The 23537-nt window shown below is 41.4% G+C and overlaps 1 protein-coding gene across 5 annotated transcripts in view; it reads right to left on the minus strand.

The window, feature by feature from the left end:
- rps6kc1 (ribosomal protein S6 kinase polypeptide 1) overlaps positions 1 to 23537 on the minus strand; it is a 178060-nt gene that overhangs the window by 85441 nt on the left and 69082 nt on the right. For 4 of the 5 annotated variants that reach the window (XR_011886824.1, XR_011886826.1, XM_072265149.1 and 1 more), the window contains one exon: positions 11862 to 12245. The exons of the other annotated variant lie outside the window; for it this stretch is intronic. Coding sequence is in view for 2 of the 4 variants with exons in the window: in XM_072265149.1 (XP_072121250.1) it covers positions 11862 to 12245 (384 nt within the window). In the remaining 2 variants the exon portion in view is untranslated. The remainder of the gene's footprint in view (positions 1 to 11861; positions 12246 to 23537) is intronic. 5 annotated transcript variants of the gene reach the window in all.

Consider the following 23537-nt stretch of genomic DNA (forward strand, 5'->3'; position numbering starts at 1 on the left):
TATAATCTAATACATACCATGTGAACATTTCAGTTGCTGGTGTCTAAATAAAAGTTTAATCTGTATTTTTCCTTGTACAGCAGCTTACTCAGCAAAACATTAAATCAACGTGAACTTTATCCGGCTATCTACAACATAATTAATTAACTAACAGGCAACTGAAATCTTGAAAGGAAATAAACTTGTTTATAAGCATCAGCAGACTATCAAGAAAAGATCCAAAACAAATAGATAGTGCAGTTATTATGTATGTAGCCCAAAGCTACATTCCTTTTCATATGAAGAATAGATGAAATTACATGTTCTTTATAGTTTTTGGAAAAATAGAAGTTTGTCAAAACTATCAACCTGGGAAGATGAAGTAATGTGCTTACACACATCTCATCAGCCATATGAGGGAGAATCATTACCCTGATAACTGCAGAGTTGAATGGATGAGCATGTTGCCTGAACTGGACATCTTCATCTAATCAGGCCACCATTCATTCTTCATTACATAAAAGTGCAACATAATATTAGCTACACACTGGACTCTGCTTCTGAAATTTGCCTCCACTGACCTAAATGGAACAGAATTTCAGAAGAGAACACACACACACACACACACACACACACATATACACACACTGCAGCACTGAGAGTTTAGCAAATTATATATTTCCACCTCCATGCACTTTACCTTCTGGAGATACAAGTGTGTAAATGCAACACTTGCTGAAATCAGAATATATTATGAACATATCAAAGTAACAACTGGGGAATGCTGATTTCACATTTTATTCAAGGCCACAGCTGAGAGACCCAAGCCATTTTCAGAATTTAGCCTCATTTGAATTTTATCAGTGAGCCGCAGATGTCACGCAGAATGCTAAACACTTACTCACACTGGAGCACAGTATCCTCATAAAAAATCCTTTAACCGCACTGAAACTGACCCAGAATCAAACAGAGGGAAAATAAATAATTTCTGCCAAGAGAGGAAAAACAACTGGCAAGCAGAAACGTATCTCAAGATTCTCCACGGAAACATGCCTCTGTTTTTTAATTGATCTGATAAGTAGTTGATACTCTGCGCTATTCAAATAGTTAAGATGATGGAGACCATTGGAGTTGGCAATGACACAAGGATTAATGGCAAAGTGATCAATACTAAATTACTAAGAGTTATTGATAGATGAAACAAAATAGCCCAAATCCTTGCAAATGCATTGTTTTGCATGGAAATGAGAGGGATTCTCTTCGACCTAAAACAAAAAGTATTTTCAATTATCCAAGAACACCGCCATAGCTAGATGCTAACCTTAACAATCTATGTAACATATTCAAATGTAAAATTGCTGCCTCCAGACTTGGCCCTCCCAAGGCAGGAGTTCAAAATGTCTGATTTGAGTAACCAGGGTCAAAAGTTGTGGTCTTGCTCATTAAGCACTTCACACCTTCACTGGCCTGTCCTCAAGGAGCTGAGTGTTGTCCAGATTTTACTTGACTTCCCATTCAGGTCCTTTACAAGGCTGTGATTGGTGATGTTTAGGTCAGCTAGGAGCTTTGCCACAAAGAGTCGAAACAACAAACTTGGAGTGTTTTCTACAACTAGATTAATGTCCTTTGTCAGTGGGTGTGCTTCACTGGCCAACAGTCAGAACTGTATTTTAAAAGAAGTAAAAATACTTTTCTGTGGACAATAAGAAATTCAAAGTGGACTAGCACAGGAAACCGCTCAATCTGTGTTTGCCTCAATGAATCCTGCGATGATCCTACTAGCTTTCTGGAGATGAAAAACCATCACCATTGAGCGGCAGCCCTGAACTAGTAGCAGCATTCTGCAGTGAGGTTCATTTTAGTCCTGAGGTCCTTAGTTCTGGAGCAGTTTCAGTTAAACAGGAGCAATATTTTCTGAAGTATTCTGGGTTCGTATCTTGGGGGAAAGACTGTTGGTCACACAAACAGACTCAAAGTACTTTTCCAGCTTTCAATTTGTTCAGCTGGAAGATTGAAACATCAATCACAACAGCATTTGATCTATGTTTCCATTTGCCATGTATCTACCCAAAGAATATACAACCAATACCCACTTTATTAGGTACATCTTTACACCGGCTCATTACTGCAAATATCCAATCGGCTAATCAGGTGGCAGAAATTCAATGCATAAAAGCAAGCAGAAATTATCAAGAAGTTCAGTTTCTGTTCAGACTAAACATCAGAATGAGGAAGAAATGTGATCTTAGTGACTTTGACCTTGGAAAGTTTGTTAATGCCAGGTGGGGTGGTTTGAGTATCTCAGAATCTGCTGATCTCCTGGAATTTTCATGTAGAACAGTCTCCAGAGTTTATGGTGAATATGCAAAAAAAAAAACAAAATAAAACATCTAGTAGCAGCAGTTCTGTGGGTGAAAATGCCTTGTTAATGAGAGAGGTCAAAGGAGATTGGTTCAAGTTGAAAGGAAGCCAACAGTATCTCAAATAACCACGCATTACCACAGTGGTGTGCAGAAGAGTATCTTCGAATGTACAACATGTCAAACCTTCAAGTGGATGGGCTACAGCAGCAGGAGACCACAAACATACACTCAGTGGCCACCTTATTACATATAGGACATACCTAATAAAGTGGATATTCTGTGAGTGTTTGTTCAGTGCCCTGAAGTTCATTAGCCTGAGCCACATCATCACTACATGAAAAAGCTGTGGCCATGTTAAAGGGAGTTCACTGGTATAAATGTTGAAGACTTCCCCTAACTGGTCTAATGCCAAGGGCAAAGTTTAAAAATAAGGAGCAATGCCAGATATTTATCGTATATGGAGTCAGTCACGATCTCATTGAATTTTAAACTCAAGGAGATCAAGAGTGTCTTCTTATTCTTATTATTGTAAGCTAGTCATATTTTTTAAATACTTCCAAAAACAATTTAACTTAAAATAAATCTGAAGTAATTTAAGATTGTTAGCAATTTTTGTCCTGGTTCTAGTCTAGTCAGATGCTTGGGGAAAGTGCAGAAATACAGTTAAAAACATAGTCTAGAGACTCTACCAAAAATTAATATTTTACAAATATTGTAAAGTGCTGAATTGCTGACCAGAAATAGTGACTCAGAAAGCAAGCTTCAGGGGAATAATTGCTAATATCACATTAGACACAAAACAGGGTTTACAACAAATCTGTTTACAACAAATATACCAGCCAAAAAATCAATTGATAAAGAGAAAGTAATCAATAATTTTGAAAACCACATATAAAACAAATAAATAATATTTAAATCCCAAAAGAAAACCTTCTCGTTACCTGTACGTATTCAGTAACTTGCCTTCCCTTAAATCGATAAATGAATTCAATGTTGTTTGCTATAAACTTATAACTAAAAAAGGAAATTGATGGAACATATGATATCTGAAGGGTGTTAATAGTTTGAACGATTATTTGGAGGATCCTCCATTTATTAACCCATTTATTATTTCATGCCAATAACTTGCGCACAACAGATGGACTCTTCCACATATATGAATTCTTCATGCTTCCTGTCCACCAGCAGAACTGTCCCAACAACAGTGACACGTCTCAACATACAGGTAAGACCATGGACTACAAGACCTAAGAGCAGAATTAGTCCATTCAGCCCATCAAGTCTGCTCTGCCATTCTATCATGCTGATTTATTATTCCTTTCAACCTCATCCTCTTGCCTTCTCCCAGTAACTTTTGACACACTGATTAATCAAGAACTTACCAGCCTCTGCCTTAAATATACCCAGTGACTTGGCCTGTGCAGCTGTCTGTGGCAATGAATTCCACAGATTCACCATCTTCTGGCTAAAGAAATTCCTCCTCATCTCAGTTCTAAACAGACTTTCTTCTATTCTGATGCTGTGCCCTTTGGTTCAAGACTCACCCACTATAGGGAACATCCTCTCTACATCCATTCTATAGGCTTTTCAATGTTCGATAGGTGTCAATGAGATCCCCCCTCATTCTTTTAAAATCCAGCAAATACAGGCCCAGAAGCATCAAATACTCCTTGTCTGTCAATTCTTTCCTTCCCAGAATCATTCCCTGAACCCTCTCCAGTGCCAGCACATCTTTTCTTAGATAAGGGATCCAAAACCGTTCACAATACTCCCAAGTTTGTCTGACCAATACCTTATAAAGCCTCAACATCACATTTTTGCTCTTAGATGCCAAAGTTTGCCTTTGAAACCCCCAATATTTACTCCAGACCCCATGAAATTTCATGGCACTAGAACAAAAATGGGCAAGGAAAGTCTCCAGATTACTATCTACAAGCTTCCCTCAACTAATGAGACAGTGCTTCTGCATATTGGAACAATACTTGGAAGTAGCCCTGAAAATAGCAGGTTCTCTGGCAGGGGATTTCAATGTTCATAACCCAGAGCAACTTGGTACAACCACCAATGACCAATCCCCAAAAGGCATTTCTGTTGCACTGAGTCTGCAGCAGGTTGTGAGCAAACATGTCAAGCTCACTGATCTGCTTGTTTCACACACTTATCCACTATTCACTTGTTAAAGCATGACTGTTGTACAGCCTTTCAAGACCAAGTTTGACATTCACCATGAAAACATCCTCCATTGTATTGTGTGACATTAGGATTATACTAAATGCAACAGACACAGAACAGTTTTGGAACCCTAACACCTGAGCTACTATGGACTTTCACCAGAAACAGAAACGTGCCCAACCAAAATCAATAATCCTCCTGTCTTAGCATATCCTTCACTATCATTATACTTAAATCAAGGGATCAAATTCAGTTAAGTGAAGAAGAGCACACCAAAAGGAGCAATTAAAAAAAAAATCAGATGCTAACATTATGCAGCCATAATACAAAACTACATCCATTGCAAACCTGCCAACACAGCATGCAACAGACACAGGAATCCCATTACACAACAGCTCTGTAGTTCTGCCATATCTAAACTCAGATGATGAGAGCTAGACAATTAAGTAGTTAACTGAAGGGAAGGCTAAAAACATTGGCATTCTCAATTATGGCAGGCCAAAACCAAGGCTAACGCATTTCAAAGTTCGCAGTTAATTTATTATCAAAGTCCATATACATCACCATATATAACACTGGGGTTTGTTTTCTTGTGGACATACTCAATAAATCTATAGAAAAATAACAATAACAGAGTTGATGAAAGACCACCCAACTAGAGCATTCAACCAGAGTGCAGAAGACAACAAACTGGACAAATACAAAAAGAAGAAATAATAATGATAATGAATAAATAAGCAGTAAACATCAAAAACATGAGATAAAAAGTCTTTGAAAGTGAGTCCATAGCTTGTGGGAACATTTCAATGATGGGGCACATGAAGTTAAGTGAAATAATCCACTTTGGTTCAAGAGCCTGATGGTTGAGGGGTAGTGACTGTTCCCGGACCTGGTGGTGTGAGTCTCGAGGCTCCTGTACCTTCTTCCTGATGGCAGCAGTGAGAAGACAGCATGTCCTGGGTGGTGGTAGTGGGGTCCCTGATGATGGATGCTGCCTTCCTGTGACAGTGTTTCACGTAAATTTGCTCGATGGTTGGGAATACCTTACTGTGATGGACTGGTCTGTATTCACTACTTTTTGTAGGAGTTTCCATTCGAGGGCATTGGTGTCTCCATACTAGGCTGTGATACAGCTAATCAATATACTCTCCACTACAAATCTATAAAAGTTTGTCAAAGTTTTGCAACTTTATTCAAACAGACAAGCTCAGTGAATGCTCCATCTTTGCTTCCTTCCAAGAATCACAGAACCCCATCTTTAATCAATTTAATTTGCTCCACATAATGATCAAGAAACATCTTAGAGCACTGGATGCAGCCAAGCCTATAGACCTGCACTTCCGATCTAGCTATTCCTCTCAAACAAAGCTGTTACAGTACTTATAGTACATCTACTCAAAGATTATCCAGATATGTCCTGTCCACAAAAAGCAGGTGCTACACCTTGTCAAAGGATGACCTGCAGGCCTGTGGAGGGAAGAAGTTCCTTCTGCTTCCTTTCGTAGAGACATATCTCCACCCACCACCCTACTGGTAAAGTTTTTGCGGGAAAAAAAGCTTTTAGCACAATGGCCTTCATGAATCTGGGCACTAACTACAGGAGTTTAGGATGTTATGTTGAAGTTGTTCAAGACGTTACTGAGGCCATATTTAGAATATACCCAGTTCTAATCACCCACCTACAAGAAAGATATTAATAAGATTGAAAGAGTGCAGTGAAAATTTACTAAGATGTTGCTGGGATTTGAGGACCAAAATGATAACGAAAGATTGAATAGGTTAGGATTTCATTTCCTGGAACACAGGAGAAATTGAGGAGAACTTATAGAGGCATACAAAAGTATGAAGGGTATAGATCGGGTGAATGCAGAACAGACTTTGCTCACTTGCATGGTCATTAGTGAAGCAAATAAATTTATTTAAAGTATTTACCCAAAAAAAAGTTTAAAATCCCTGGGAATAAATGCCCATCACTCATAATGCACTTAAAACAGCCAATCTGTGGAATGGTTTACTTACATTTCAGAAAGTGAATACCAGGCAAGGTCACAGGTGCAATGACCTAGTGTGCAGGTGCTGGTGCAGCTCATATAGACTCCAATAAGAAAATCAGCAGGATCAAGTGCCTTAGTATATTCAAACAAACAAATTGTTTGCCTATGCTGTGTTTGCTGACAGAGTGTTCAAGGCACCACCGGCTTCTGGCTTGGAACACAGTGCCACATCATGTAAGTTCACATTTAAGTTCAAGTTTAATTGTCATTCAACCGTACACATGTAACAGCTAAGTGAAACAGCATTCTTCGGGGCCAAGGTGCAAAACACAGTACATACAGGCACACATAGCACGTATAGTCAAGACAGCACAAAAGAAATAATATTAATATTAGCCCAAGTCTTTGAGTGTCATGGCCTGAAGATCGATGATGCACGCGATGTTGTCCTGGAGTCATGTTTCTGTAAGAACAAGCACGCCGTAGATCCAAGGCACTATCCGCTGATTTTCTTATTGGAGTCTAGAACATGAGCAGCATCAGCATCTGCACACGAGTGCAGCCATAAAAGAATTCAATCCATCTTGTCTTCTACCAAGCAAACACTAGAGGGCAGCACCAATGGGAGTGCCAGCCCCAATCCAGCACGCTTTCTCCCACACTGCCTTTGGTGTCTCCTCCCCTGGGTGGCTGCAACAGGCGACACCGTGGCATGAGGGCCTGGTCCATGCAACAACCAAGGCCAAGCAGCTCCCAGCCGTTAGTCTCGCCAATGAACCCAGCCTATAGTATTCTACCTTACCAATGTCCAAAAGAGACTTGTGATCACAAGAAAAACAACCAAAACAATTGTTTGCTATATGTGGTGGAACGCGCACTGCGTCCAACGCCTTCTTTCCTGGGTGGCTGTACAGATGATGACATGGTACTCAGCAAGCCTATGCCATGAAGCTCCACTGCTATCTAGCAAGTCAAAGCTGTGGTAGACCTGCAGTACTTAGTGTTCTTGGTACCCAGCAGTGTCACAGAGGATGGACAATTGTGCTACTGGTTGGACCCGGAGAGGTCACTGTGAGCCATCATCTTATCGGAAACGTGATGTCATCTACATCAAAGGCCACAGATACAATTCTCAGCTAGGAATCGAATTTAGCCTTCAAGCCCCACAAGGAATAGAAGGAATTCAGCTTGAGTATCTACTCCAAACCGTATTCAGTGATCATTTCTGAAGTTGAACACAGGCCAAGCTCAGCTTGCTTGAATTCACTTCACAGTCAAACATACAATCAGGATACCCACTGAATACCTATATAGCTAACTTGCACATTGAACTATAAGAGCTATAAATATTTTAAGAAGATCTATATCAACTTTTCATTCCATAAAATAGGAAACTTAATAGCATACGGATCTTACAGAGTAGGCATGCAGGTTGTAATTTATTTTACAAACCAAAATAAACATGTATTGGTTCCAAATGTTGCTGTTTTTATCCCCAACAAACCTAGTATTTTGCAGAAAACAGAATCAGAGCAGAAACAAAGTCTTTGAAATTGTATCAGGGAGTAGCAATGATGGTAGGATTAAAGCAGATGTATGACAGGAGAAAATCAGCTGGAAATAGATTTGGACAAAGGCCTCCTAATGGCAACCTTTGTTGTTTCTGTAACCGTTCACTTGCATTAACGTTGCTGCAGCTGCGACTCATACAGTTTCACTTGAATGAAAATATTAAGGCAAGAAACCACTCGCTTATTTTATTTTCATTCAACTTTACTGCAATTATTTTGTAAACTGCGTTCACAACAATACTCTAAACATCTGGAGAAGCAGGTAATTAACGTGTCATACCAAATTAACACATTTAATACTAAGCCCATGCATGCGATCATAATTATAGCTGTTTTCTTCTAAATGATGATACTGTAGCTTAATGTTTGGTAGTGCACAAGTAGTGATTTTCTGCATATTCAGTACAAAAAGAGGGCAGACATAACTTGCCATGGTTCAACCAATGTAGTTCTCTTGCAACTCAAATTTCATAAAGTGCACACCACAATGTTTCCCTCTGTCATTACTACACATCAAATCACAAAAAGCTCCAGCAAATTCTATGAAAGTGTTCCTTTTACTTCCAAGCAGTTATAATAATGATTACAATTAGTCCATTAATTGAAAAACATTTTCTGTAAAGTACTGTACTCCTGGTGCTCCTGCTAAAATTGACTCACTTAGTTAATTTACATGTAGAGTAAGATCATTTCTGCAAATAGCATATTTAAATCAATTTTAAAGAGTTACAATCAGATATTCTATTTGCAAGTGAAATTAAAGTATCCCAGTCACATTTTTCTTTCACATATGGAAAGGCATTAACTGCAACTAATAAATCTTTGATTCTATGAACAGGCCCATTAAAGATCGGGATATCTAAGAGAGTGTGTACACAACCACTGGGCTTACTTATATACTGTAAAACACTGTTCGCATTGTTGCACTACTGCACAGCAAATTTATTCAACAAGTGAGAAAAAAAATCCAAAGGAAATAATGATGCAGAAAACATACTGTATAACAAAATCCCAACAGTTTCTTAAACATACTCTGCATTGCCCTCCACCATATTTGAAAAGTCTTTAGCTATGTGATTCCCAACTTTGAAAGTTCTCTTCTAGTTCTCTAACTCTAACCTATTCACAGTGTTCAAAGGTTTATTTATTATCAAAGCCTGTATCCATATACAACTCTGAAATTCATCTTTTCCAGATAGCTACAAAAGAAAGAAAGAATATGAAAGTCGTTCAAAGAGAAACATCAAACCCACCCCTGCACAAAAAAGAATGGCATCCCGATCATCAACCCCCCCCCCCCCAAAACCCCTGCCAGAACAACAATCCCCAAGCCACCCTCCCTCCCCTGCACAAAACAGCACAGGCCACTCAAAATGTACCCAGTCTCATCTTTGGACTTCTTTTCCTTTTCTCTCACCGCAAGCCAGTGCTATTTTCCCTTCACTCATATAAAACGTCTTGGAAGTTGTGCTTACGTTAAAAGTGGTTTTGAACTTTACAATGTTTCTGTCTGTATTGAAAAATAACCTTTACTTTGACAGCTATAATTAACACTGACCATGTCTGCCTGAAGACCCATTGTTACTGCCAAATACATTAATTCAAATATTCAGAAAATAATGCTTGTGAGTTATAGCTCTAAGAGTGTGAGATGTGCTATGAATTTGTGAGGTAGACCAATTCTATCTTCTCAAAATATTCATTTAACCTGAGCAGTGCACTAAACTGAAGCTTGGTGTCCGCCACTGAATCAGACATATAGTATCAAAACAGGCCCTTTGACCCACTGTGTTGATGTCAACTCTGGAACCCCCTTACACTATTCCAAATTTCATACATTGGCTCTGTTGTCTTCTTTACTTTGTACTGTACCTAATTCAAGCATTTGCCTAGATGCTTTTAGGCAGTGTAGTGCAGACGCCAACTATCCCATGTTAAATAAACAGTATTCCTCCCCACCAGATTCCTTCTAAATCTCCTATGTCCCAATGTTAACTAACTTAAAGCTATGTTCACTGGGTGCAATAGAACTCTGAATGGGATGAACAACCTCATTCTACGCTGTAACTGTTATGCGAACCTTATCAAAAATAGCAACAACCTTCTTTGAAATTCAGTACTAAATGCACCAGAATTCAGCTTCAATCAGTCTGCACGACAAGCTAATCACTGTACCTCAGTACATGTGACAATAATAACCTAATTCCAGTTTCAGGAGTTGTGGACACAGCTCAACACATCACAGAAACCAGCCTCCCCTCCATGGACTTTGTCTTCATTCCTTTCTGATTTGGGAAAGCAGCCAACATAGTCGAAAACCCCACCCACTCTGGACATCCTCTCTCCTATTGGGCAGAAGCCTGAAAACATGACAGCTTCTCCCCTGCTATAAGATTATTGAATGATTTCCTGGTACTCTAAGGTGGACTCTTGAACTCTCAAACTACCTGGTTATTTGCTTGTACCTTAATACTTACCCGCACTGCACATTCTCTGTAGCTGTAACCCTTTATTCTGCATTCTATTATTGTTTTACTTGTATCATCTCTATGCACTGCATAATGACTTGATCTGTGTGAACAATGTGCAAGACAAGCTTTTCACTGTACCTTGGTACATGTGACAACAAAAAGCAATTCCATAAATACTGCCTAGGTGGAAAACCATGCAGATATGTACAGAACAAGTACTGTTTTCAAGGTGTGACTTGTAGCTTCTCATTAATGAGATGAGCATGAGTCTTGTAACATTTTACAGCTTTTTGCCTCACTATATTCATAAATGCAAAGATATCACCGTGGCCTGAAGGGATTTCCTGCAACAACAAAAAATCTGCTCTAAGTTCAAGAGTGTGAAGAAAATAAATGGCCAATTGCAAAATTGTATTTGTCTGCATGTCAGTATTTACACATGGAAGAAAGGAGACAATTTTAGATTGGGCAAAGCCTCACCTCACTCAATTTGTCATACCTGACAAATTGTCTCTGTCAGAAACAATAAGTATGCATAATTAGCATTTTGAATGTCTCTCAGAAAATAATAGCCCATTGCAATCACTCTTGGAGTTTTTCCTCCTCATCAAGCAAGTCCTCAGAGTCAAGACCTGTTATCTATCCACTGCTGAGGGACATCAGCAGTCTGCCAAAAACTGAAACATCCTCAGCTGATGCCCATGGCAAAGCTTAATCCTTCCTTCTGCCAAAATCAGAATCCTCCATCATTCTGGAAATAGGTGAAAGAACCCCTTCAGACTCCAGTGGTACCTATCTTCAGCAAATCCAAAGCAATATTATTGTAGTCCAAGTCCACCATCCACTTGATTCTAAACTCTAGGATTACTGTCCAGTAGAAACGGGCTCAGATTTCAGATTAAAATTTATTATCACTGACTCATGTTATGAAATCTGTTGTTTTTCATCATATAATTACTATAAATTACTATATATAATTACTATAAATTACTAAAACAAATAAATAGTGAAAGAGAATGATGAGATGGTGTTTGAGTTCATGGACCATTCAAAAATCCTCCTACACTACCACAGAACCTAAAAACAAAATGCACCTTAAACAATATTTGAGTCATAAAGCTACTAATTTCTACTTCATTTTGAAATCAAATTTTGTCTTCAACCCAGCTCATACGCAGCATTAGGTCCAATATGCTTAGGAATTTCAAATGTACAGGCCTAGAAATTTTAACGTCAAAGGTGCAACAAGGGAAGATTATGCTGGTGTACGCAAGCTCCCAAACACAGATGTTCTTTCCAGCTCAGACTCACCTTGAACTCCTTGAAGCAACAAATCAACTCCAATCTGGTAGAATTTGAAGGCACTTTCATAATCCTGTTCTGCTTCCTTTTGCAATGCCAGCTGTATCTGCTCTCCTGCCTTTACCAAGTAGTCACCTCTCCCAGTTCTGTGCTTCAAACTTCCAAATGGTTGCGACCACAAGACTTTGCTTCCTCCTGCTCCATCTTTTCTTGTGTCCTGATGAGAAGCGGTCCCACACCTTGCAGTAGGTTCAGGGGACCCTCTAAGTCTTCTATATCCACTTGGAGATTTTCTATTTGATGCCATTCCATCATCACATTCAGTGAGAGAATCCACATCCACTGTCAGTGACAAGGCATCACTATCACTGGATAAACCTGGTTGTTCTTGTTCTGCAGAGGAGGAGGAAAGAGAAGGAAATTAAAGGTAAGTAAAACTATTTCAGTAAATGCATGAGGAACTGGTGTTTTACTTTCACAATATTGAACATGGCATAGGTATACAGGGCAATCTGAACAAACGACCTTCCAAATGTTTTTGAGTGAGATTGAATGAGTGAGCAAGAAGTAGCAGATGGAGCGTAATGTGGGAAAAAGCAAAGTTATTCAGTTTAAAGTGAAGAATTAAAGAACAAATTATCATTTAAGTGAAGTTGACCACAAAGTAATGATACGAGATCCTGGGGTCCTAATAGATAAAATTCAATGAACTAGCAAATAGATGCGAGTAATTAGAAAGATTGGCAGAATAGCAAAATGGATGAGGCATAATGGAAAAGTTTCTCAGTAGCCTCCAACTTGATGGCATGAATATCAATTTCATGTTCTGGTAAAAAGAACTTCCTTCCCCACTCTGGCCTCTTACCTCTTCTCACCTGCCTATCATTTCCTCTTCATGCCTTTCTGTGATGGATTCCTGTCACAGTATGTGGACAGGCCGACTAGGGGAATGCCATACTAGATCTCGTACTAGGTAATGAACCGGGTCAGGTCACAGGTCTCTCAGTGGGTGAGCATCTGGGGGACAGTGACCACCACTCCCTGGCCTTTAGCATTATCATGGAAAAGGTCAGAGTCAGAGAGGACAGGAAAATTTTTAATTGGGGAAGGGCAAATTATGAGGCTATAAGGCTAGAACTTGCGAGTGTGAATTGGGATGATGTTCTTGCAGGGAAATGTACTATGGACATGTGGTCGATGTTTAGAGATCCCTTGCAGGATGTTAGGGCTAAATTTGTCCCAGTGAGGAAGATAAAGAATGGTAGGGTGAAGGAACCATGGATGACAAGTGAGGTGGAAAGTCTAGTCAGGTGGAAGGAGGCAGCATATATGAGGTTTAGGAAGCAAGGATCAGATGGGTCTATTGAGGAATATAGGGAAGCAAGAAAGGAGCTTAAGAAGGGGCTGAGAAGAACAAGAAGGGGGCATGAGAAGGCCTTGGCGAGTAGGGTAAAGGAAAACCCCAAGGCATTCTTCAATTATGTGAAGTAAAAAAGGATGACAGGAGTGAAGGTAGGACCGATCAGAGATAAAGGTGGGAAGATGTGCCTGGAGGCTGTGGAAGTGAGCGATGTCCTCAATGAATACTTCTCTTCGGTATTCACTAATGAGAGGGAACTTGATGATGGTGAGGACAATATGAGTGAGGTTGATGTTCTGGAGCATGTTGATATTAAGGGAGAGGAGGTGTTGGAGTTGTTAAAATACATTAGGACGGATAAGTCTCTGGGGCCTGACGGAATATTCCCCAGGCTGCTCCACGAGGCGAGGGAAGAGATTGCTGAGCCTCTAGCTAGGATCTTTATGTCCTTGTTGTCCACAGGAATGGTACCGGAGGATTGGAGGGAGGCGAATGTTGTCCGCTTGTTCAAAAAAGGTAGTAGGGATAGTCCAGGTAATTATAGACCAGTGGTGGGAAAGCTGTTGGAAAAGATTCTCAGAGGTAGGATCTCTGGGCATTTAGAGAACCATGGTCTGATCAGGGACAGTCAGCATGGCTTTGTGAAGGGCAGATCATGTCTAACAAGCCTGATAGAGTTCTTTGAAGAGGTGACCAGGCATATAGATGAGGGTAGTGCAGTGGATGTGATCTATATGGATTTTAGTAAGGCATTTGACAAGGTTCCACATGGTAGGCTTATTCAGAAAGTCAGAAGGCATGGGATCCAGGGAATTTTGGCCAGGTGGATTCAGAACTGGCCTGCCTGCAGAAGGCAGAGGGTCGTGGTGGAGAGAGTACATTCAGATTGGAGGATTGTGACTAGTGGTGTCCCACAAGAATCTGTTCTGGGACCTCTACTTTTTGTGATTTTTATTAACGACCTGGATGTGGGGGTAGAAGGGTGGGTTGGCAAGTTTGCAGACGACACAAAGGTTGGTGGTGTTGTAGATAGTGTAGGGGGATTGTCAACGATTGCAGAGAGACATTGATAGGGTGCAGAAGTGGGCTGAGAAGTGGCAGATGGAGTTCAACCCGGAGAAGTGTGAGGTGGTACACTTTAGAAGGACAAACTCCAAGGCAAAGTACAAAGTAAATGGCAAGATACTTGGTAGTGTGGAGGAGCAGAGGGATCTGGGGGTACATGTCCACAGATCCCTGAAAGTTGCCTCAAAGGTGGATAGGGTAGTTAAGAAAGCTTATGGGGTGTTAGCTTTCATAAGTTGAGGGATAGAGTTTAAGAGTCGCGATGTAATGATGCAGCTCTATAAAACTCTGGTTAGGCCACACTTGGGAGTACTGTATCCCGTTCTGGTCACCTCACTATAGGAAGGATGTGGAAGCATTGGAAAGGGTACAGAGGAGATTTACCAGGATGCTGCCTGGTTTAGAGAGTATGCATTGTGATCAGAGATTAAGGGAGCTAGGGCTTTACTCTTTGGAGAGAAGGAGGATGACAGGAGACATGATAGAGGTGTACAAGATAATAAGAGGAATAGATAGAGTGGATAGCCAGCGCCTCTTCCCCAGGGCACCACTGCTCAATACAAGAGGACATGGGTTTAATGTAAGGTGTGGGAAGTTCAAGGGGGATATTAGAGGAAGGTTTTTTTACTCAGAGAGTGGTTGGTGCGTGGAATGCACTGCCTGAGTCAGTGGTGGAGGCAGATACACTAGTGAAGTTTAAGAGACTACTAGACAGGTATATGGAGGAATTTAAGGTGAGGGCTTATATGGGAGGCAGGGTTTGAGGGTCGGCACAACATTGTGGGCTGAAGGGCCTGTAATGTGCTGTACTATTCTATGTTCTATGTTCCTCTAAGGTTGACTCTCCTCTCCTATCAGATTCCTTCCTCTCCAGCCCTTTACCTTTCCACCCGCCTTCTAGCTATCCTCCTTCCCCAACTTCCACCTTTTTATTCTGGTGTCTCCCCCTTCCTTTCCAGTCCTGAAGAAGTGTCTCAGCCCAAAACATCGACTGTGTGTTCATTTCCATGGATACTGCCTGGCCTGCTCAGTTCCCCCAGCATCTCATGTGCATTGCTTTGAATTTCCAGCAGCTGCAGAAATTCTTGTACAGTATTTAAGTTTTGATTTAGTTTTCTAGAATACTGTAACACCACACCTGAAGTAACTTATACAGTTTCAGTCTACATATTTTACGAATGTTGTAGTCGTATTGGGAGCTGTGCAGAGAATGTTCACTGGGACGATTTGTAGGATGGAAAGGTTAACACATGAAAATTTACACAGCTTAGGCCCAGTTAGGTTTAGAAGAATGAAGAGTGACCTTATTGAAATACAGGAGTGAGAGGAACTGACAGGTTGAATGCTGAGAGAATATTTCCCCTTGTGTCGTTGTCTAGAACCAGAGGACTAAAGACTCCAATTTCAGAATTGATAGCACCCATTTCAGATAGTAACAAAGAAGAAGTTCATTTCTCAAAGGGTCATGGATCTTTGGAAAATGCTTTTTTGATGAGTTGTGCAGAGTTAAGGTTCAAGGCAAACACTGTTAGATACCAAAGCTACAATGGAGTTGAAGAGTATGGGAACAGATCAGAAAAGTGGTGCTGAAACCAAGAATGGATTAGACATTGGGTGTTGGCACAGACCCCATGGGCAAATGAATCTACTTCTGCAGTTTAGATACTCATGTTTTTAAAGAATTAGAATGCTAACTTGTAATTACACTGCAAATACAGTTAATATATTTATCAAAAATTCCCTGGAATCTGCGTATGAAACAATAAACATCAGCATAAAAAAGTTAGTATGGGTTTTTCCTTCTACTCTCAGGAAATGTCGATCTTTCAGTGATGAATTGCAAACATAAGCAGGTCTGACCAGGCTTTGTTTTTTTTATTCTATAGCAATAAAATTACAACCTAAACATCTGATGCAATCTACGAGACAGTTATTCCATCTGGTGGCCCTCCATTGGTCAAGGTCAACCATAGATGTTGCATCCTAGTAGTCTACGTTGAGGATGAGGAATGGCAGTTTAAGTTGCAAAGGTCACATCTATAAGTGTCTAAGCTGTGCTGGAGCTTTCTATTCACCCATTTGACTTCTGCTGCTTTCAGGAATTTTTCTTCAACTGACATAAGGTGTTGTTTCAGGGTGTTTCTCCAGCTGGTGCAATCAGCTACAAGTTCCTCCCAGGACTCGAAGTTGATGTCCAGCGCCTTTATGCAGACATCCTTGTAGTGTAGATGCGAGCGGCCAGCGGTTCTCTTGCCTGAAGCCAGCTCACTGTAGCCATCCTGAATGAAGCAGACATGGCCCGGCCAGTGCAATCTACACTGCCTGAGCAGTGTGTACACGCTGGGGAGGCCAGCACGAGAGGGAACCTCAGCATTCGGTGCTCTGTCTCTCCAGGAGACGTTCAAGATGCAACAAAGGTACCTTACATGGAAGATGTTGAGTATTCTTTCTTAGTTAGCGTAAGGTGTCCTTGTCTCACTGCCATACAGCAGTGTGCTTGTGACACAAACACTGTACACTGCCATCTTTGTTTTGATTGAGACTTTGAGACTTTGTTTGATGGAGCTCTTTCGTACTTATGTGTTGAGGCAGACAAGAGCTGTTGCAGCCTTCCCGATGTGTTTCTCGATTTATGTGTCCATGGAGAGGTTGTCACTGATGACGGACTTCAGGTGCATGAACTGATGTACAACATCCAGTTTGTAGTTATCAGTGGTAATGACTGTTGGTGCCTCCACGTCTTGTCCCAAGACATTTGTCTTTCTCAGTCTAAGTGTCATTCAAAATTCCTTGCAGGCGTGAGAGCAGCAATCTATCAAGCTCTGGGGTTGTGACTGCTGCATCATCAGCAAACAGTATGTTTCTGATCATAGCCTCGTGCATCTTGGTTTCAGCTCTGAGGCGGGCAAGGTCTGATCCAGTGTGGAGGTAGATCCCCCCTACTGCAGTACAAATGTATGAGAAGGGGCAAAGAAGATCCCGAAGAGCACTAGGGTGAGAGAACAGACATGCTTGATGCCACTGCTTATGTCAAAATGCTCTGAAGAGCTGGCGTTATAGTGCACAGTCCTCTCCATGTTGTTGAGGAAGGATCTGATCATGCTCTTGACAGGCAGCCTACCTGGGAGAGGACCTGAAAGAGTCCGTCTCTGCTGACCAAGTCAAATGCCTTGGTGAAATCAATATAAACACAATGTAGAGGGGCTTCATTTGTTCTCTGCACTTTTCCTGGAGTTGGCAGAGCGAGGAAATCATGTCCACTGTTGACCTTCCAACTCACGAAGCCACTCTGTGAGTCCGGGTAGACATGTTCAGCCAATCTCTGCAGGTAGATCAAGAAAACTTGAGCAAAAACTTTGCCAACAACTCTCAAAAGGATAAGATGCCCTTCGTCTCTCTCCTTGGTTTCTGTAGAGGGTAATGATCATGGCTTCCCTCATATCCTGTGGTACAGCTCCTTCCTGCCGGCACTGACAGAGGAGTTCATACACTAGGATAGTCATGCAGTGCTTGATCAGGTCTGGGGAATCCTATCATTACCTGGATCTTTCCCTGAGGCCAAGCTGCTGATAGCCTTGCTGAGCTCCTCTAGAGTCGGCTCTGCATCCAGTTCTTCCATTGTTGGTGGGCGCTCAAAGGCATCCAGGGCTGAGGTGGTGACAGAGTTCACTCTGGAGTCGAGGCCAGAGTAATGTTCTACCCATCTCTCCATTTGTTTGCCCCTGAATGTGATTACTTACTCCTGCATTGATGGATTTGAGGGGGAGCCATCTTGTTCTGAGAGGGCCTGTGGGCTTCTTGATGCCATCATACAGTTATTCCACTGCACCAATAACGTCACATTTTGAGCACTTTGTAGTCTCCGTTGTGAAGTAAAATGAGAAACAGTCTCAGATATCACATTCAAACTTTCAGAATCATCAGTTGCAGCACACAAACTAATGTTCCTGTCTCCAGTTTTACATTATGCACCAATAGGAAATGAGGTTGGGAATTTGAGTATATAGATCACAATATAATTTTAACAATTTTGTTTTGGAGTTTGCATGTTCTCCCTTTGATCATGCCGGTGTTATGAGGTACTCATATCTTCCAATATCTCATAAAGCCATAAAGCACAGGAGCAGAATTAAGTCATTCTGCCCATTGAGTCTGCACCACCATTCCATCATCCCTAATTTATTATCCTCTCAACCCCATTCTCCTGCCTTCTCCCTGTAGGCGTTCATGCCCCTGCTAATCAAGAACCTATCAACCTCTACTTTAAATATACTCAATGACTTGGCTTCCACAGCCATCTGTGGCAATAAATTCCACAGGTTCATCACCCTCCAGATGAAGAAATTCCACCTCATCTCTGTTCTGAAGCTGTGCTCTCCGGTCCTAGACTCCCCACTATAGGAAATATCCTCTCCACATCCACTCGACCTTGGCTTTTGAATATTTGATAGGTTTCCATGAGATCCCCCCCTCATTCTTCTAAACACCAGTGAGTACGGGCCCAGAGCCATCAAAAGTTCCTCATACATTAATCCATTCATTCCCAGAATCATTCTTGTGAACCTACTCTGGACCTTCTCCAATGCCAGCACATCTATTCTTAGACAAAAAGCCCCTAACCATTCACAATGCTCAAAATGTGATCTGACTAATGCCTTATAAAGGCTCAGCATTACATTCTTGTTTTTATATTCCAGTCCTCTCAATATGAGTGCTAACATTGCATTTGCCTTCCTTACTGCCGACTCACCCTGCACATTAAACTTTAGGGAATCCTGCATGAGACTCCCAGGTTTATTTACACTTCTGATTTCTGAATTTTCTCTCTATTAAGAAAACAGCCTCTGCTTTTATTCCTACTACCAAAGCGCATGACCATAAACTCCCCTACATTGTATTCCATTGGCCACTTTTTTGTCCATTCTCCTAATCTTTCTAAACAGGAAGAGTCACTGCTCCTTGAACACTTCCTGCCCCTCACCTGTATTTGTACTATCCACAAAGCCATCAATTCCATCATCCAAATCACAAGAAACACTCCCAACACTGCCCCCAGGAGAACACCACTAATCACCGGCTGTCAACCAGAAAAGGCTACCTTTATTCCCACTCTTTGCTCCTGCATAGAAGAACTGTTGTGCACAGTCTTCCACTCCAGGAGCTTCATGATCCCACCACATCACCAAGACAGCTGGGAAGAAGTTGTTCATCCTCTTCAATCACCATTATACAAGGCGAGAAACCCTTGGAGCTTGTCCATTTGAGTGTGGGTGATTTCTTTAAAGAATTAATCCATCGCACTAAAAATGTGGTTATACTAGCATTGGAGATTTTAAAACTAATTTCTAAAAAAATAAATTAATCTCATGCAATTTTTTTTTGTCTTTATTTTGCTTTCTATACATAACTTTCATTTGAATTCGAGTAGATAAATAAATCAGAAATAATGTATGGTATTAATAATGATAACCACTGCACAGGATTTTCATCCAAATCCACCTGTTGCCTGACGTCCATGATCTTTACCCAGTCTGGCCTATAGGCAAGTCTAGAACTACCAATATGATTGAATTTCAAAGTACTTCCTCAAGGACAATTAAGAATGGACACATGGACAACAGCGTTGGTCAGAAAGAAATAAAATCTGCAAATCAGCAAACAGGAATGAGACAAAGACAGTGGAAGCAGGCAAACGAAAATATCATTGTTCTTGTCATGTGGTCAAAGGAATGCAGCTGCCATTTTGTGAGATTGTTCTTGCAGCCTCCATTTTGCGAAATGCTGAGTGAACTGGTTCTTGCTAGGGGATGGCTTAATTAGAGCAATTGAAAGTTGATACAATAAGTTTCCTGTTGATGATCTGCTAACCTGGGACCATATCCTTCCCTCTTTCTGCTTTCCGCAGGGATTGAACCCTATGCGACTCCCTTGTCCATTCATCCCCCCATCCCTTCCCACCGATCTCCCTCCCGGCACTTATCCTTGTAAGCAAAACAAGTGCTACATATGCCCTTACACTTCCTCCCTCACCACCATTCAGGGCCCCAGACAGTCCTTCCAGGTGAGGCAACACTTCACCTATGAGTCGGCTGGGGTGATATACTGCATCCGGTGCTCCCGGTGCAGCCTTCTATATATTGGTGAGACCCGATGCAGGCTGGGAGACCATTTCGCTGAACACCTACGCTCTGTCCGCCAGGGAAAACAAGATATCCCAGTGGCCACACATTTTAATTCCACGTCCCATTCCCATTCTGATGTGTCTGTCCATGGCCTCCTCTACTGTCAAGATGAAGCCACACTCAGGTTGGAGGAACAACACCTTATATTCCATCTGGGTAGCCTCCAACTTGATGGCATGAATATTGACTTCTCTAACTTCCGTTAATGCCCCTCCTCCCCTTCACACACCATCCCTTATTTATTTAATATATTTTTTATTTTTTCCCCCTTTTTTTCTCTCTCCCTCTTTTTTCTCCCTCTGTCCCTCTCACTATAACTCCTTGCCTGCTCTCCACCCTCCGGGCTCCCCTCCCCCCTTCTCTTTCTCCCCAGGCTTCCCATCCCATGATCCTCTCCCTTCTCCAGCTCTTGGCTCCATCCCTCCCCTCCTGTCTTCTCCTATCATTTCGGATCTCCCCCTCCTCCTCCCACTTTCAAGTCTCTTACTATCTCTTCTTTCAGTTAGTCCTGACGAAGGGTCCTGGCCTGTACCTCTTCCTAGAGATGCTGCCTGGCCTGCTGCGTTCACCAGCATTTTTTGTGTGTGTTGCTTGAATTTCCAGCATCTGCAGATTTCCTCGTGTCTAGGAAACTGTTTATTCGGTTATGTAAAAATGGCAGGTTTGTAGAAAGAACAGCCTATGATCTGAAGTAGCCTGGGCCTAGTATTTGGATGACCTGCCTAAACTGTTCTGAGTTGGAAAGAACAAAGGAAGTTACTTGAGAAACAAGTGTGGGGAAAGAGACATAAAGTAATACTGCTTGTAGTCCTGGGCCAGATCTTATGAGAAGTTAACACAGGTCAGTCAGATGAGCTTGGGCTAACAAAATTGAAACATAACAGATTGATTTGATAAGGAAAAGGATAAGAGTGGAGGATTTCAGGAATACAGAGAGCAATACTTCTGGAGACTAACCATCACAGAAGTAGATGACCACATATAAAATATGTAAAGATTACATTGGGATCAAGAGGAATGCCCGGCCAATGTAGATTCCTTTCCCGGGTATTACCTTTTCTATTCTTTATCTGTTTATGGAGGGTCAGGGAAACCTAGTGGGTGTGTGCCTGGGCAGTTAGTTTTGTAAATTCACGTGCTTGTTATTAACCGAACCAATAAAGGTATTTGTCAGTTAATACAGATTCTCTCTGTGCCGAACTGATTATTGTTGAGGGTTGATACTTGTAACAACAGAGACAGATAGAGTAAGGGAGGCTGGCTAGGGATGAATAAATCTTGAGGCAACATATGTATGGATGAAAGTTCTCCAAGCTGACAAGATGAGTCACTTTTAATCAAACGAAACCACTCTGGAAAAAATATACAAAATTCTTGTATTGTTATCTTAACAGATTTATGTGGTTATGTGTTAAATGAATGAATAACATTTGATTCAGAGCAGAGCAGAGATGACATGAGGTGGCAAGATGATATTTATTTATTTCAAGATACAACTTGGAACAGGCAATTCCAGCCCAGCAACCCACCTATTTAACCCTAGTCTAAGCACGGGACAACTTATAATGACCAAATAACCTATTGACCATCTGGAAACACATGCAGTCACGGGGAAAAGGTGCAAACTCCTTGCAGACGGTTCCAGAATTGAACTCCGAGCTCCAGTGCTCTGAGCTGTGATCGTGTCATGCTAATCACTATGCCACCACAAATATGCCGACACTGTTTCCTGTAAACTACATGGCTGACTATGACCAAGATCAACTGGGTGCTCTCAGGAGGAGAACTGCCTGAATAACCAACAGTGCAGAAATCCAATTTCAAGTGCATCTCAGGTACTATCTAGCAACAAATTGCAGAATGGAGTTCTAGTGGCAGGACAGGAAAGAAACCAGGGACCATGAGCTCTGACCTGCTATTTCCAGCATCTTCTCTTTTGAACTTCATTAATAGAGGAGGACAAAGGGCTTAATTAGGAAGGGGAAAAAAGATTATGAGAGAAAACTGGCAGGCAACATAAAAACAGACTGTAAAAGCTTTTATAGATATGTAAAAAGGAAAAGACTGGTAAAGACAAATGTAGGTCCCCTGCAGACAGAAACAGGTGAATTGATTATGGGGAGCAAGGACATGGCAGACCAATTGAATAATTACTTTGGTTCTGTCTTCATTAAGGAGGACATAAATAATCTTCCAGAAATAGTAGGGGACAGAGGGTCCAGTGAGATGGAGGAACTGAGCGAAATACATGTTAATAGGGAAGTGGTGTTAGGTAAATTGAAGGGATTGAAGGCAGATAAATCCCCAGGGCCAGATGGTCTGCATCCCAGGGTGCTTAAGGAAGTAGCCCAAGAAATAGTGGATGCATTAGTGATAATTTTTCAAAACTCATTAGATTCTGGACTAGTTCCTGAGGATTGGAGGGTGGCTAATGTAACTCCACTATTTAAAAAAGGAGGGAGAGAGAAACCGGGGAATTATAGACCAGTTAGCCTAACGTCGGTGGTGGGGAAACTGCTGGAGTCAGTTATCAAGGATGTGATAACAGCACATTTGGAAAGCGGTGAAATGATCGGACAAAGTCAGCATGGATTTGTGAAAGGAAAATCATGTCTGACGAATCTCATAGAATTTTTTGAGGATGTAACTAGTAGCGTGGATAGGGGAGAACCAATGGATGTGGTATATTTGGATTTTCAGAAGGCTTTTGACAAGGTCCCACACAGGAGATTAGTGTGCAAACTTAAAGCACACGGTATTGGGGGCAAGGTATTGGTGTGGGTGGAGAGTTGGTTAGCAGACAGGAAGCAAAGAGTGGGAATAAACGGAACCTTTTCAGAATGGCAGGCGGTGACTAGTGGGGTACTGCAAGGCTCAGTGCTGGGACCCCAGTTGTTTACAATATATATTAATGACTTGGATGAGGGAATTAAATGCAGCATCTCCAAGTTTGCGGATGACACGAAGCTGGGTGGCAGTGTTAGCTGTGAGGAGGATGCTAAGAGGATGCAGGGTGAATTGGATAGGTTAGGTGAGTGGGCAAATTCATGGCAGATGCAATTTAATGTGGATAAATGT

This window comes from Mobula birostris, chromosome 8 (assembly GCF_030028105.1).
Source record: "Mobula birostris isolate sMobBir1 chromosome 8, sMobBir1.hap1, whole genome shotgun sequence".
Lineage (NCBI taxonomy): Eukaryota > Metazoa > Chordata > Chondrichthyes > Myliobatiformes > Myliobatidae > Mobula > Mobula birostris.